The sequence below is a fragment of the Physeter macrocephalus genome, chromosome 10 (assembly GCF_002837175.3).
Source record: "Physeter macrocephalus isolate SW-GA chromosome 10, ASM283717v5, whole genome shotgun sequence".
NCBI classification, from domain to species: Eukaryota; Metazoa; Chordata; class Mammalia; order Artiodactyla; family Physeteridae; genus Physeter; species Physeter macrocephalus.
The window spans coordinates 22587391-22602457 of NC_041223.1; the positions used below are offsets into that span (position 1 = coordinate 22587391).

General features: G+C 35.1%; 1 protein-coding gene across 4 annotated transcripts in view; it reads right to left on the reverse strand.

Moving 5' to 3' along the window:
* The window catches only part of ADGRG6 (adhesion G protein-coupled receptor G6), a 136481-nt gene that overhangs the window by 42675 nt on the left and 78739 nt on the right, over positions 1-15067 (reverse strand). For all 4 annotated transcript variants that reach the window (XM_024122445.3, XM_028494376.2, XM_028494374.2 and 1 more), the window contains 5 exons: positions 11902-11987; positions 8881-8933; positions 7819-7878; positions 4045-4187; positions 1218-1329 (listed from right to left, as the gene is read on the reverse strand). In XM_024122445.3, the coding sequence (XP_023978213.1) occupies positions 1218-1329; positions 4045-4187; positions 7819-7878; positions 8881-8933; positions 11902-11987 (454 nt within the window). The remainder of the gene's footprint in view (positions 1-1217; positions 1330-4044; positions 4188-7818; positions 7879-8880; positions 8934-11901; positions 11988-15067) is intronic.

Sequence of the window (15067 nt, forward strand, 5' to 3'; positions counted from 1 at the left end):
CGTGTCCCGGTCCGGGAGGATCCCACATGCCGCGGAGCGGCTGGGCCCGTGAGCTATGGCCGCTGGGCCTACACGTCCGGAGCCTGTGCTCCGCAATGGGAGAGGCCGCAACAGTGAGAGGCCCACAAAAAAAAAAAAAAAAAAAAAAAGCATAGTTGGTAACGTGGATCAAGTACTGCTTTAAGAACTTTCCAGATAAAATCTCATTTTGATTTCACTTAACTCTGTAAAGCAGATTATAATCCACATTTTAGAGATGAAGAAATAGACTTAACTAAATCAAGGAATTTTCCAAGGTCTCACAGCCAGGAAGAGGTAGAGCTACAATTCAAATCCATGTCCGCAAGGCTCTGAAGCCCCTTTCTTTCCTCTCCACCACGTGTCAAACCAAGCCGTGGAAGCAAAGTATTTCTGTTTCAGTGTCTGAATTTCCCTGCAAGAAAACTCTAACTGAAGGGAGGTGGAAGGTGAGGAACTAGATCTGACTTGTTATTCGGTGAATCCTCTGCAGTCAACCTGTCTGAGGTTTCCGTTCAATATTTAGGAAGAATCCACACCCTAACAGTCTCCACTAGCAGACTGCCCTAACCTGGATCTTGTCTTTATTCTCTTTACTGTCTCTTTCCCCTTCCAACAATAACCACTCCAAAAAGTTAAAAAGACTCAGAATATCAGATGTATGTTATGAGGCTGTGAGTTTGTTCACCCACACATAAGGTGCTTTGCTCTAGAACCACCCTCTGATTTCCAAATTGCTCTGTCTTTCTTTGGAGAAGCCTAAATTAGCATGTTGCTTGGAGAGAAAAAAAAAAAAAAAGGCTTTTCTTGGTAACCTACCTGTCTCGTCTTTACCTCACATGGATTTGACATACACAGAGATTCCCGCTTCTTTCCAATTAATATACACTGCACGGGAACTACGGTGCAACACCTGTAACCCTGGGAAGGTAGCTTACGTGGAATTTGCTGGCAAGAGTCAGGGACTTCCCAGGTGGCACAGTGGATAAGACTCTGCACTCCCAATGCACGAGGCCCAGTTTCGATCCCTGATCAGGGAACTAGATCCCACATGCATGCTGCAACTAAGAGTTCGCATGCCGCAACTAAGGAGCCTGCCTGCCGCAACTAAGGAGCCCACTTGCCGCAACTAAGACAAGGCACAACCAAATAAATAAATAAAGTAAATAAATAGTAAAAAAAAAAAAAGAAAGTATTACCATGTCCGTGAAGCATAGAAGCCTGGCTTCCCTGGACAGGGAGCATTGTATACAGAAGGTTGGATGGCTGGCCATTTATAGCCTTTGGGCTCCTCATCATCAAGACATATACCTATATGAAAATATGAGAAATATTAACCTATTTTTTGAAATTACAGGTGCAAGATGAGAACAAAACAACAATGTTGGTAATTAGGTATTTATTCCATGCAATACTAAAATACTAGGTTTTTATGTTCAGAACTTGTAAGAGTTTAGAAGTTACGAAAAATAAACGTTAACTACATTTCATATTTTAAATTACATGTTACAAAACTATCAAATAAAACAACACACTTATGCAAGTATAAACATGAAACTTACGATATCATTCTAATGTAAATCATTAGTAGATAAAATTAGTAAAACAGAGGTTTATTTAAAAAAACACTACATAAAATGAAAACTGTCCTGAAAAATTCAAAATGTAATTTAATCTTTTTCAAAGGGGAAAGCCTATAAAATAGTGCCTCAATAGTGTTGTCATTGAGTTGCCAGCATGTTTTATGGAAACATTTTCTAGCTGCTCTGAAAGCATCTTTCACCTGGAAGTTTGCTGGGGGAATGACAAGAAGACACCTGTAGGCCACACATCTTACACACACGCCTTCATCTTCAAATCATCCCACCTGTTGTTTGAAAACTCTCCAGGCGAGTTTTAGGACATAAATGACTCAGATTTTACACTTAAAAAATATCAAAATAAAAGCACTATATCAACAGCAACAACAAAATCTCGTATTTCAGTACTGAAAAATAGTAAGTTACACTAAGACTACTGGGAACCACTATTGTAGTCACCAACTGAACATTTAAATAACTTTCCCATTTATATTCTGAGTTTTTTTTCCAATTGGTAGAAATTTTTCTTCATAGGTCCACTTGCAGAAGAACAATAAAGTATAGAATTTAAATTAAGTGGTATAAATTACTTGTCTGAGTATGCAGAGAGAGCTGTTCAGGGATTCCTCAGCCTTTGAGGACAGAGATAAGGTTGGTCCTCATGAGGCTCCTTTGCCACGTACAAACTACCATTCGTCAAGCTCCTTCTCTGTGGAGACCCTTATGTGTGAAGGGGCAGCATTTGTACTCTGCTCATCTCCCACAGAGGCTCAGAAACTGCTGTTGTTGAGGACGCTAATGATGATTTGCATTCTTTAACCTCAACGAGTTCCTTATACATCCATCCCTCAGTATCCTTGAGGGACTGGTTCCAGGAAACACACCCCCCAACACACACACACACACACACACACACACACACACACACACAACAAGATAAAATCCTAGGAAGCCCATGTGCCTTGTGTAAAATGGTGTAATATTTGCAATAACCTATGCACATCCTCCTGTATACTTTAAATCATCGCCAGATTACTTATAATGACAAATACTGTGTAAAAGCTATGTAAATAGTTTTAAATATAACGTATATTTCAAGTTTTGCTTTCTGGAACTTTCTAAATTTTTCCCCCAAATATTTTTGATCCAAGGTTGGTTGAATCTACAGATGCAAGACCCGTGGAAATGGGGGGCTGACCGTAACTGTGTATGTTGACACATTAGAGATGGGTGGTTTCTCACAGAAGCAAAGATGCCTGCTTCTTTATTACATTGTGATTCTGGTCTCAGTCATAATCATGCTCTTAGAGGCTGAGGAATAGCTGCTTCCCCCACTTCAACCTTCTGCATGTGTGTATAAGGAAATGTGTCAAAGTTTCCCTTCCTTTTGAGCTCTACTAATATACCTAATCAACTGTCATCATAACATTAGAATGATAACTTTATTTTTTGTTAGCCATATTTTGATCATTTACTTTTCTAAAATATGCCCATCAAGCCTCATTCGTTTTTTTATTCAGATATTTAAGGGCTGGGGGATATGCTGGTTGCTGGGGGGAGGTAGGAAGTGAGGGTGTTAGAAAAATAAGATGTGTTCTCAAGCCAGAGGAAATTCCTGTTTAAAGAAAATGTATATATGAACACAAACAAGTCCAGTCAAATTCAAGGGTCTTCTAATGTGTATGGTGCTCTAGGTCTGTGGACAGCTTGGAGTCTCCAAGACAGTGATATCTATTCGTACATGATGATGTCAGAAAAGGCTTCATAGAAGAGGTGACTTTGGACTGTCCTTAATACTATATAGGTGATCATCAGGTGGGCAGTGAGAGGAGAGGAGAGAAGTGTGGGCAAAGACAGAGAAAAGAGCACTGCACGTTTGGGGAGGTGCTCGAAGCACCACGCCTGTGGCTGGAGTTTAGGATGTGAATGGCGTCCAGGTGAGAACTGAATCTAGGTCCAGGATAACTCCCAGATTTCTGGCCTATTCCAGCAAAGACGGTGGTATCTTTCATGGAGACAGAGAACATAAGAGAAGAGGATGTTTTATAACAAGAAATAATCTTTTATAAGATTTACCTCATTAGAGATTCCAAATGCACACACACACACTCTCTTTATTCCTAAAGTTGAAGCCAATTCTGCTCAAGGTTATCTTGGCATTTTGCTCATATTCTTAGTATTTTCATAATAGGTTCCTAAAATAGGGTATAAACTTTCATCTGCCTCTTTCATTCCCTTGGATTCACAGGTATCAAGGTACTATCTTTTATGCTAACCTTGTCACCCATTTGTTAACAATGTCACCAATAGGATGAATTTCATCACCAGAAAAAAATAGCTTTAAATAAGCAAACACACAAAGGAAGAATATTTTTGTTGTTGTTTCAATTAAACCTGGATAGTAGTCACTTAAAACACATATTATAAAAAAATTAAAGGCACTTACCCAGTTGCGTCACGTTCACTCTGTGTAGCCTCAAGCCCTCATCCAGGGACTCATTATTTCTTAAGAGCTTCTGCTGAATGGTTCTTCCTTCTAAATCGGGATTGTTGGTAGCATTGTAAACTAGAAGGGCCAAAATCACCAACCTAGGAAAACAATTCAGATAGAATTGTTGTTGGCACTATTGACCAGTTGGTTGTTTTTTGGGTGGAAAAATAGAACATTTGGATATGGTAGTAAGAGGGTGACCATAAAGTGCTGAGACTGAAGAAATATGTCAAGGCACTCAAAGACTTCTGCCACTGCACAAATTATAATGTTAAAAAAATCTCAGTATGAATAGATTTTATAAGATACTGCCTGTATTATCTATCATATCACCCCATTTCTTTTGAGAAATACTTTTAAGTAATGTTTTATAGCATACGTGCAAGAAAGGCCATATTTGTGGTTAATTCCACATTGTTTCTTTAAAGCAAAAAATAAAGTTTTTCAAGAAAAATTAGAATTTCAACTAATCTGATTAAACTTTTAAAATTATTAAGTGTTATTATTTACAAATACATTGTAATTTCTCCAGAATTGTGATAAATGATTTTTTATCTCCATGAAGCATTTACTAGTACTTTGTACACTGAAAAGTTACAAAATAAGTACCTGAAATTCACTCAGTGATTGGTCAGCATATCACTGAAGAAGTTTATAGACTGCCTGACCCTGCATGTCTTTAAAAAGAAAATATCTCTATGGGAAGCAGAGACATATCCTAAAAGCCACACCAAAACGTTGGTTCTACAATTTGAAGTAATATAATTTTCTGTTCAGTTGTAATCACAGCTGTAGTCTACAGCAGAAATCAAAAGATGCCAAAGTGAACTCAGTAGAACTGTTTTACTATGAAGTCCTCAGTGGAGAGGCAGTAGCATATTTTATTTATGAAATTCTGTGGGTATCAGTATAAATGAAATAGAGTATTAACATATTTGTGATGCTTAAAAAAAGAAAAATAAGTGAAATATTTGCTATTCAAGGTTAGGTGAAATTTAAAAGTGGCCCTATTTTTTCCCTAACTATCTGTGCTAATCTCAAGGACAACATACTTCACAATTCTCATAATTCACTCTGAAAAGCTATTTATCTCTAAAATCATTTACTGCTCAATGTTCATATATGAGTCATATTTCAGGATGAGATATAAACATAGATGTGAAATATAATGGTGAATAGCTTAATAATAGCTTAATAATTTGTTCAATGGCCTATTAAAAAAAAGTATCCCTTGATTAAATTATTGTTGGAAACTAACCTTTGCCACTCCAGTAACTGAGAACTTATAGTTGGGAATATGACCTTTTACTTCCTTTGAATATTGAGAACACAGTACAATGTGGATGGTACTGACCCAAATTCAGCAATTCAAGAATGACCGTGCGTTTTCACAGGTCTTAACTGTGTTGCTTTCCTCTCTCATCCTGGAAAGTGAAACTATTTTATGGTTCTGTAAAGTCCAGTTCTATCTGTTGTTCCTATCAATTGTTCTTTATCTGAATAAACCAGTCTCTGCAGCTTTGGTTTCCTGTCTGTCTAGGTAATAGAGTATGATAGCATTATCTAAAGCTAGGGTCTGTGTTAAGTGTTACAATCTGATTGAAAGAAAAGGTTGGGAAAAAAGCGTGTGTGAAGACTAGTAGAATGCTGTCTGGACAAAAACTATGAGAGACTATAAAGGTTCATCCATGAACGTAAAAGAAACAGCGAACAGAAAGAAAGAAATGGAAGTAAAGCCAGAAAGGACAAATTTTAAAGCAATGCCGGAGTTCATACCAAAGAAAAACAAAATGTGTGGATTTTCCCATATACATTGTCTAAGTTCATTCTCCCTATAATTTTCTGTAAAATTACCCATCGGTTTGACAGACAGGAAACTGAGATTCCATGAATTTAAATGTTTTTTGAACAAGAGTTTCTAAGGTGCTGACATATATTCATGATGGCTGATTTTAGTATTCTCAGGTAGTAGAAGAATCAGGTTAAGTGGGACTAAAGCATGGGAGCACAAAGTCAGAAATCCTGGCTTTTCATATTGGTTGGTTGATCTTGGGCAATTCACTGGGTCTTAGTTTTGTCACTGGTTGAAAGGGCAGGATGTTACCTGCCTTATCTATGTCGGGGAGTAATTGGGAGAGGGAAGCAAATGAGCCAGTGAATGTGACAGTGCTTGGAATCATAAAGTGCTGTGCAAATGTAAGGAGACACTGCGATGAAGGTTACAATGATGATGAGGATGATGATTATGCTTCCAAGAAGCATTGGTTTAATATATTTATACTTCTGAGAAATATGTTATTTGGCTCTTCCTATAAAATTGCACTGTTAGAATCTGAGTTTGAGCCCTCTGCAGAGGGTATACCATTGGAGAGACCCTGAACTAGGGCTGCCACAAGTGCAAGACAAAGTGTCCAGCAAAGGGATCCAGATAATTGCTGGATCCATTATTCAAGGCTCAATATGATCTTGCAGTAAGGTTTGGAAAAAAGAAATTATTTGCCTAAATAGAGGAGAAAAGTCCTGTTACCATCAAGAATACAGTGTTAAAATACATTAAATACATTATTTGTTCTTTAGATCACAAAGGAAAAGGAACAATTCCAGAAAATAAAAAACAGCTTTCCCTAACCAGATGGCCCAATCCAGTCTGTTGAATACTTATAGAAATAAGTTTGAAATATAACCTTAAAGACGTGTTTTTCTAATGCCGAATAGAAAAAGAAAAGAAATAAGAAAACTCTCTAGTCAACTCTCATATGAAATTTTATTACTGGCTTCTCATAGTAAGAATGTATCACCTGAAAAGAGATATATTCCATCATTATAGTTGTAAATAAATAATATTAATTCAGTCAATTGGAACTGAGTAAGAGATGTGAACTTCTGCTTTTCAACTAATTTTTTTTTTTTTTTTTTTTTTGCGGTACGCAGGCCTCTCACTGTTGTGGCCTCTCCCGTTGCGCAGCACAGGCTCTGGACGCGCAGGCTCAGCGGCCATGGCTCACGGGCCTAGCCCGGCATGTGGGATCTTCCCGGACTGGGGCACGAACCCGTGTCCCCCGCATCGGCAGGCGGACTCTCAACCACTGCACCACCAGGGAAGCCCTCAGCTAATTTTTTTATTCTGCGGAGATGCAATATATTATCTGACCACAACTACATTTATTTCATTTAGGAGTTTACATTATTTTTTAAGAACAGTTGGCCTTTAAATGCCAACTGATTACATATGGTGAACATATCCATTAAATTACCTGCCTGCATAAGTCATGACCTTGATATAAATTTAAAAATGAAGACTTCAGAAAATTAGCTGATGGCTTTGAATGCTGAAACTATTTCAGCATCTATTACCCATATTATTAGATGCTATTGTACATAAGTACCTTACTTGAAATAACACTATAATTATTTTCTTTCTTTGAAGGTCTCTGAAATTTCAAGTAAGAGGTAATTGGTTATCATAAACTGGAAATACTAAAATTAATAAATGTTCTACTTTGGAATTATTTTTTATCAGATGTACATTTCTACCCAGTCTGCTATATTACAGTTTTAACTACAGGAAAAAAAGAAGACTGTCCACTAGAGCTAAAGACATAATTTAAATGTGTTACTTGATTGAAATGTTTCTCTCCTACCTCACTGATTTCATTTCTCTACCAGACAGTCAAAACAGAGAGCAAGAGAAAAGATGTTACATTTTCTGCAAGACACTGTCAGCGTTACCTTTGATCATTCACAATGCTTCTCACTTTAATCGTGTCCTCTCCCGCGCTCTGGTGAAAACTAAAAATACAAATAAGTATATTCATTGTCAACTTCATCTGCTGCACGATCAACAACAAAATTTGAGGACGTGAGAGAAAGAGGCACAAAGGACATTCTAAGTCAGTGTTTGTAAATGTTTGTTCTGAGGTCCTAGCTCTTTCACATGCCTGAGACAAAACAGCTCCATGGCCAAATAAAGCTGGACAGCTACGTGCCTTCTCTCTCTAAGATTCATGATGCATATCAGTACACGAAAGAACCTGAGATGCTTGGATATACAGAAACTTGCTTCAGTTTGTTTAATAATTTAGCTCCTGAACTAATTTGACTTTTTGATCCCTTTTTCTGTGTTATTACATCTCTTAGGTTCACAGAAAACATGTTTAGGGCTCATCAAAAACACTTTAGAAACTAATTTAAGTATAAAACTGTAAAAACAAGGTGCAGAGGAAGATAGGCGAATGACATTATCTGCTAGAGATTCAGGGAGTGTTTAAATAGAAGATAAGTGAAAGATAATTTTGAAAAGCCAAGTTGCAATCAGACTGTAGATGTCTTATCTTGTAGAAAAATGGTCTCCAAACTGGGGTGCGTGCAACCCAGGGGGTGCTCTAGATGATCTACTGGGGTGTGAGAAGCAACTAACAGAACTTCCATTTATATTTAATTACCCTCTCAGTTTATGATACATTATAACAGAATATATTGGTTAAGTAACATACACACATGCATATATACAATTTATTTAAAATCACAAATATATTTTGGAAGTACAAACTACATTTTTAAAAATGATTGGGATCTACAATCAAAATTTTTAAAACCATTGCTGCATCATTGAAGCTTTTTGTGCAAAGAAATGATATAATATAGAGTTGTTTTAGAAAGATTATGAATGTGGTGGATGTGTATGTCTGTACTTACATGTATGTGTGTGCAGGAATAACCAGAGAGAGACAGGGAGACAGAAGTATTAAATTAGACACTACTTTTTATTTCTCAATTTATTCTGTCATTTACCTGATATTAACCACATAAACAGTATAGTTCCAATTCTGGAAGGTTGAATTGAGCTGAAAATACAATAGAAAAGGATAAGTTTGAGTAATACTTCTAAATAATTTTTTTTTAAAATTTAAATCCAGTTTCTTTTCTCCCATAAAGTGTTACTGAAATAAGACCCTGGGAAAATTCTGAAGAGCTAGAGCAGTGAAAGAAAGTACAGATAACAGTTACTAGATCACTGTATGCCAAGAACCTTACAAATGTTATTTCCTTCATTCTCACAACAACTAATGAGATAGGTATTATCTGCACTGTCCTCCCACCCATTACACGAAGAAACTGAGCTTCACAGAGATGAAATAGCTTGACCACGCTGCAACTAAGAAGTAGCAGATCCCAGATTGGAACCCAAGTCTTGTCTGTCTGCAAACACTACGTTCGTCTCTAGCCCATATTATAAAGGGCTTTCTCTGTAATGGGCCTTCAAATTAGCTGTAACACTGAAAACTTAGCTGCAGTAGGGTACACAGGGAAGATGAGCACAATACACACCTTCCATATGCTTCATTCAACAAACACTGAAATGCATTAACATATGTTTCTAGCAATTACCACCTCAGAAGAACATTAGTAGTAAGAAAAATTATAAGTTAACAATATAAACCTTTAAAAAAACAAAAAAGTTCAACATTATGGGGAACTGTGTTATAATTGTTATGTGGTCATTTAAAAATTTTTATGGGTCTCAGCACCAGACTTTTTTTTTTTAACATCTTTATTGGAGTATAATTGCTTTACAATGGTGACTTTTTAATGAAGCAATGGGTTCCTCTCAGTATAAATAAAAACCTCCCATATGCATTGTCTAATACAATCACAGACCACCATTTCTTTACTGACACTAAATTCTCTTACTTATATATCTCCTCCAAAGAGTTTTTTAGGTCTTGTTTCATACACACATTTAGCCTTCCTTGTAAGCATTTTTAAAATGAATGTAAATTCTAGGAAATTCTGGCAAGAAGCATTAAATTATTTTAAAATTATAAATAGTAATAATATGAAACAGGAACACCACTTATATTTTCCTGTTATCAAATATCTGCTCTGGTATCTTACACCTTAATGGAAAAGTGTCCATTAAAATTCAGCTTCAGATAAAAATGATGTTATGTTGAAAACCATGCATGAAATAAATATAAATGTAAAATTATACCTTGTCTAAAGCACAAACTTTCCAATGAATGCTAATTTACAGAATTAATATATTAGAAGTGGTTCCTTTGAGAATGAAAATAAAGAATTTTATATTTTGACTAACAGCATTGTAAATCAACTATACTTCAATAAAATAAATTTAAAAAATAGAAGTTTATCTTTTGAAAACATTCTGACTTTAAAAAAGCAGGGAGAAGAATGCTGGAAAGAAAACGATGCAAGATTATACTCATTCAGTAAAGCCCTTTCTTGCCTTTAAAAATAAGACTATGTTTTCCTACCATTCTTCAAATATCTATCTATATCAATATCTACCTACAAATAAACATATATATGTATGTATAATGTATTATCACCACTACCTCTCATTGTATGGTTTAACTTTCTCTTGCTACCAAGGACACACTTATTAGACAGCTACCATGTACGAAAACCCATTTTTCTTACTTCCGAATGTATACCCAAATGACAAATGACTTTTTTCACAAAAGTCGTCTGAACTGTAGTAGTACATAAAAACAGTACATGGTCCCATAGTATGCTGTAGATAGGAAATAAAATAATAGAAAAAATAGAAACCTATGGAAAGTTAAATTTTTGATATTGTTATAGAGAAGAAGAAAAAATTTTTAATCCTTGGGCTGTATTTGTAAGAAAAATAAGAAAATAAAATGCTTAGGGTTTTTTAAATTGGAAATTACCAAAATTTTTACCAATAGAATACTGGTTAAATAAATTATAACCCAAATATCCATCAGCAGAAAACTTGTTAAATAAATGACTAGAGAGCCACATCATGGAATATTGTACCCTGTTTTTTTAAAAAATGATAAGGACGGTCTCTGTGTACTGATACTGCAAATCTGGCAATAATAAAAATAAGTACAGTGTGGAATGGTGTGTGCAATATGCTACTTTTAATATAAAAAGGAAAAAATATAATAGTATTTTTATATTGTATAGTCATTTTCTTTTACATTTACAAACAAGTTCTTGAAAAACCCAAGAAAAACTAACAGTGATTTCTATGCAGACAGGTTGGCCTCCAGGCAGATAAGTGTCAAGGATGGTGAAAGATATTCATGATATATCTTTTTATACTTAGTGGGTTTTGAATCAAACACTCAATTAAATAAAAAAAAATAAGAAATGTATTTTTAAAAACAGTGCTGAACAAATGAATTAATTCACTGCTTGTTCCAGCCAACACCTGAAGATAGGGCCCATCGCCCAGTCTCTGTGGGAGGGTAGGAGCCTAACTTCGATAGGCACCAGTTAGCAACCCCAGAAGGGTTTCTTATGGACCAACCACCCCTCCCACTTTTTTATAATTTCTCACTTTCCTGTCTCTATTCAAGTCCCTGCCATTCCTCTTCCCTCCACCCTCACTGTTTCTTTAAAACCCCCAGTCACCTCTGCACATATCAGAATGGGGCTCAGCATGTTCTCCTACTGTCAGTGGTTACTGAATAAAATCTGCTTTCACTGCTTTAAAAAAAACAGAACAAAAACAAAGTGCTGAAAATGTATGGATATAACAGTAAATAAAGATACCTCTCAAAATACTTTTCCATTTGTGGGGCACCTTTCTTATTTGACATAATAGTCTGTTAGGCTCAGTTTCTTGTCCTTATTCAAATGTATCTCTCTTTCTATTCAAAAGTGCAATAACTCACTTATATATCTATACATACATTTATAATGAATAGTATCTATGTTTCAGTATGATCTGTGGATTCAGTTAGACAGTAGAGTCTTTTCCAGATTTCCAGAGATTAAAGGTTTAAAGCCAATAAAGAAATTTTACAATTCACTTACCCATTCGGCCACCTTGCTCTGTACTTTTACCTCGGGGTGATGAAGGATGTTTTGAATCTCTATGAAAATTCTATAAATAATTCCATCTGTCCATTGGAAATAAGATTTAGTCCATTAATTATATTTTACAGTCATATACTTATCAACTTACATTTACAAGGACATGATTTTGTACAATTTAAAAGAAACGCCTTCTACATAGGTACAGAAAATTTACAAGATATTTTAACTTCATTCTCATTGACCTTTGCAACTTTTTAGAAGTAGTTATCATTTAGTTTACTCTTATGAAGTCATTGCTTCTAAATTATCACCTGCATATGTTTCTTCGCATTTTTTAATTCTATAGAATTCTATCTCCTGTATGTAAAATGGTGATTTTTCAGGTACAATTTGATTTCTTGTAACAAAAAATTATCCTTTTTTTCTGTATTATGAAGAATGATAGTTTGGAATGTGAAAACTTGAGTAAGATGATGGGCAGAACTTAATTTGGAAAAGAACAGGCATCACATATTTTTGGCCCACAGTCCCTTATCCTCTCTGTCCTCTTTCCCCTCTCCACTAAAGCAATTACTTCTATTAAGTTATTGGGTTGTATTTCACCAGATTTTTTATCAAAATTCTATAAATGTAGTCATTTGTATCAAGTAAAGGGGGAAAAAAGAAAGAATATTTGCAGATGGAATTTTAACTGGACTCACTTGCTTTTAAAAGAAAATCCTATGTCAGAAGGAGGTTCAGCTTTTTTTGGGGTGTGGCAAGGTGCAATCTTTAAAGTAGTCTGCCATATATATATATTTTTTTTCTTTTTTTTAAAATGAAAATCAAACTGACCAGCCAGGGTTTACTAAATCTCTCTCTATGTGTGTTACAGGGTACCTTACTAAAAGTAGCTAATGAGAAAAAAAACTCTTTTTAAATATGGTAGATTATATAGAGAAAAAATCTTGATTCTTCATTATTGTCAATCAACCATCTATCTTCATGCTTACAAACATGAGAAAAATAGGCATAGAAAATGTAAAAGTATATAATTAAAACAATGGGAAATAGATTTAATGAAGATTTGGGGGAGGTAGTAGATAAAAGTACAAAAGTATTCCTCTGGGAACTCCCAAATCTACCAAAATGCAAATTCCAGTCACACTCCTAAAGGAATGTTTTTCCACTACAGGGGTCAGAAACTCATGCTAAAATAAATCGCCACTCCCAGGTGTAATAATATAAAACTATAAAATTGGTACAACTCCAAGGATATTTAGTTTAATTTATGCATACTATTATTCCAGCTTCTAAAACTCTTCAGGTATTTAATGATCCTGACCTCATGTTCCTTTAAAAACTATTCTGAATTAAAAATAATTCCAGGAGTATATTTAAAATAAATGATAATAATTCAGACCAAAAAAAAAAAAACCTTTTTACACTGTAGCTCTCATCATATCAAATCATGGACATTCTGAATGAACGAGAGGAAATTCAAGTTGCAGAAGTCCAGGATTCTATATTGATGTCAGGATCTGAGGGATATTTTGGGCATGTTCCCCGGTGCCAATAAAGTAACTGACAAGCTACCACTAGATGGAGACCTAAAGCATGTGTTTATGTTAGGAGGTGTATTCCTTCCCTCTCAGGAGAGACCTGCAAAATACTAAAAATCAGTATTTTTAATCATTCACATTTTTGAAATTTTATGGAAGCATCCAAACGCTTAAGATGCTTTTCTTTAAATTTAAAATATTTCCACACTTTTTTCCCAATTCAGTTTTTATAAATAAGAAAGACATTACATATCAGAGTCAGCCTAAATCGGTTTATAAATATATGACTCTTTCTAGAGTCACATTGCTTATGCTAAATAAAATATGTGAATATACCAAAGAACCTACCCCCAAGTGTTAGAGATTCTCTGGTGCTGTGGATCATTTTCCAGTAGTCTCTCTTCAGAAGCCTCAGAATGAGGTATTTATATATTTAGCAAAAATTATTCAATAGTGTCTACTGGTTATACTTATTTAAACTTTTTGGATAACGTAGTCAACAAGTAATCCTAAGAAATGTCCAAGAATGAATTGTCAAAGCAAGACAAAATGTCCACTGGAGGGGACATTTTGGACCGCAGTGAAATAATTCTCTCAAACCTTGCCATTACAGAGAACGCACAACTAAGATACAGTGATGCAGCCTTTTCCCTGTCCTCCTAGTAGTCAAGTCACCTTCTCCTATAGATGTAACAACTCACATTGTGTCTCAGTAGAAAAGCTATTCACAAAACTTCATATGTTCCAGACACTTCAAAAGATGTATTGTCCTAATAATGACATCCAAGCCTGAAGAATTTGTGATAGACTTTTTTCCAATTAGATAACTCGTCCAGCCACACAAAACTTCAAAGTAGAAACCATTGCTTGCCATAACAGATGAGGTATCAAAACATGTTCCTGTCTGTAGATCTTTCTCCAAGTACCTTTCCCTTTTTTTATCTCCTTAACACTCCCCTGAGAGTTTCTTAAAAGATATAGAAATGACAGACACTACTTTATTCTCCATTCAAGGGTACGAAATATAGGTTTGAAAAGGTAGCCTTTAAAATATACATTTGAAAAGATAAATGTTAAAGTATAAACCAAATGTTATTTTAGATTCAAGATTATTTCTTTGAACTGGTGATGTGGCAATTATAGTATGACAGTGGCATTTATAATATGACTGGAGTCCTGTTCATCCTACACACATGATTTCTTTAAGATACTTGGCATATAAAGCTAGATTAGATTGTTGGGTGCACACAAATATCCTGAGAGTGAATTTTTTTGAGTAGTCAAACGTATGTGAGAAACTAGAAGCAATGATACAATTTGCACTTGTAAGTTAGGTTTTTAGAACAATAATAAGGACTAACAAGTTAGTTCCTTACTTGGATTGCTTGTGCTAACCACACAAAAGTCTAATATTCAGCAGCAGTACAGTGATGTTTCAAGCATAGAACATATAATTTGGAATGGAAACAATGATCAGTCCAAGAGCTTTTCTTGGGAATGTAATGCAGAAGGCACAAAGGTTATCTGTAGGAATACCTAGATTATCTCTCATATACTGAAATATCTCTTTATGAAAAGTAGCTTAGAAGATAAGATTTTCTTAGTATATAATCTGAAGTATC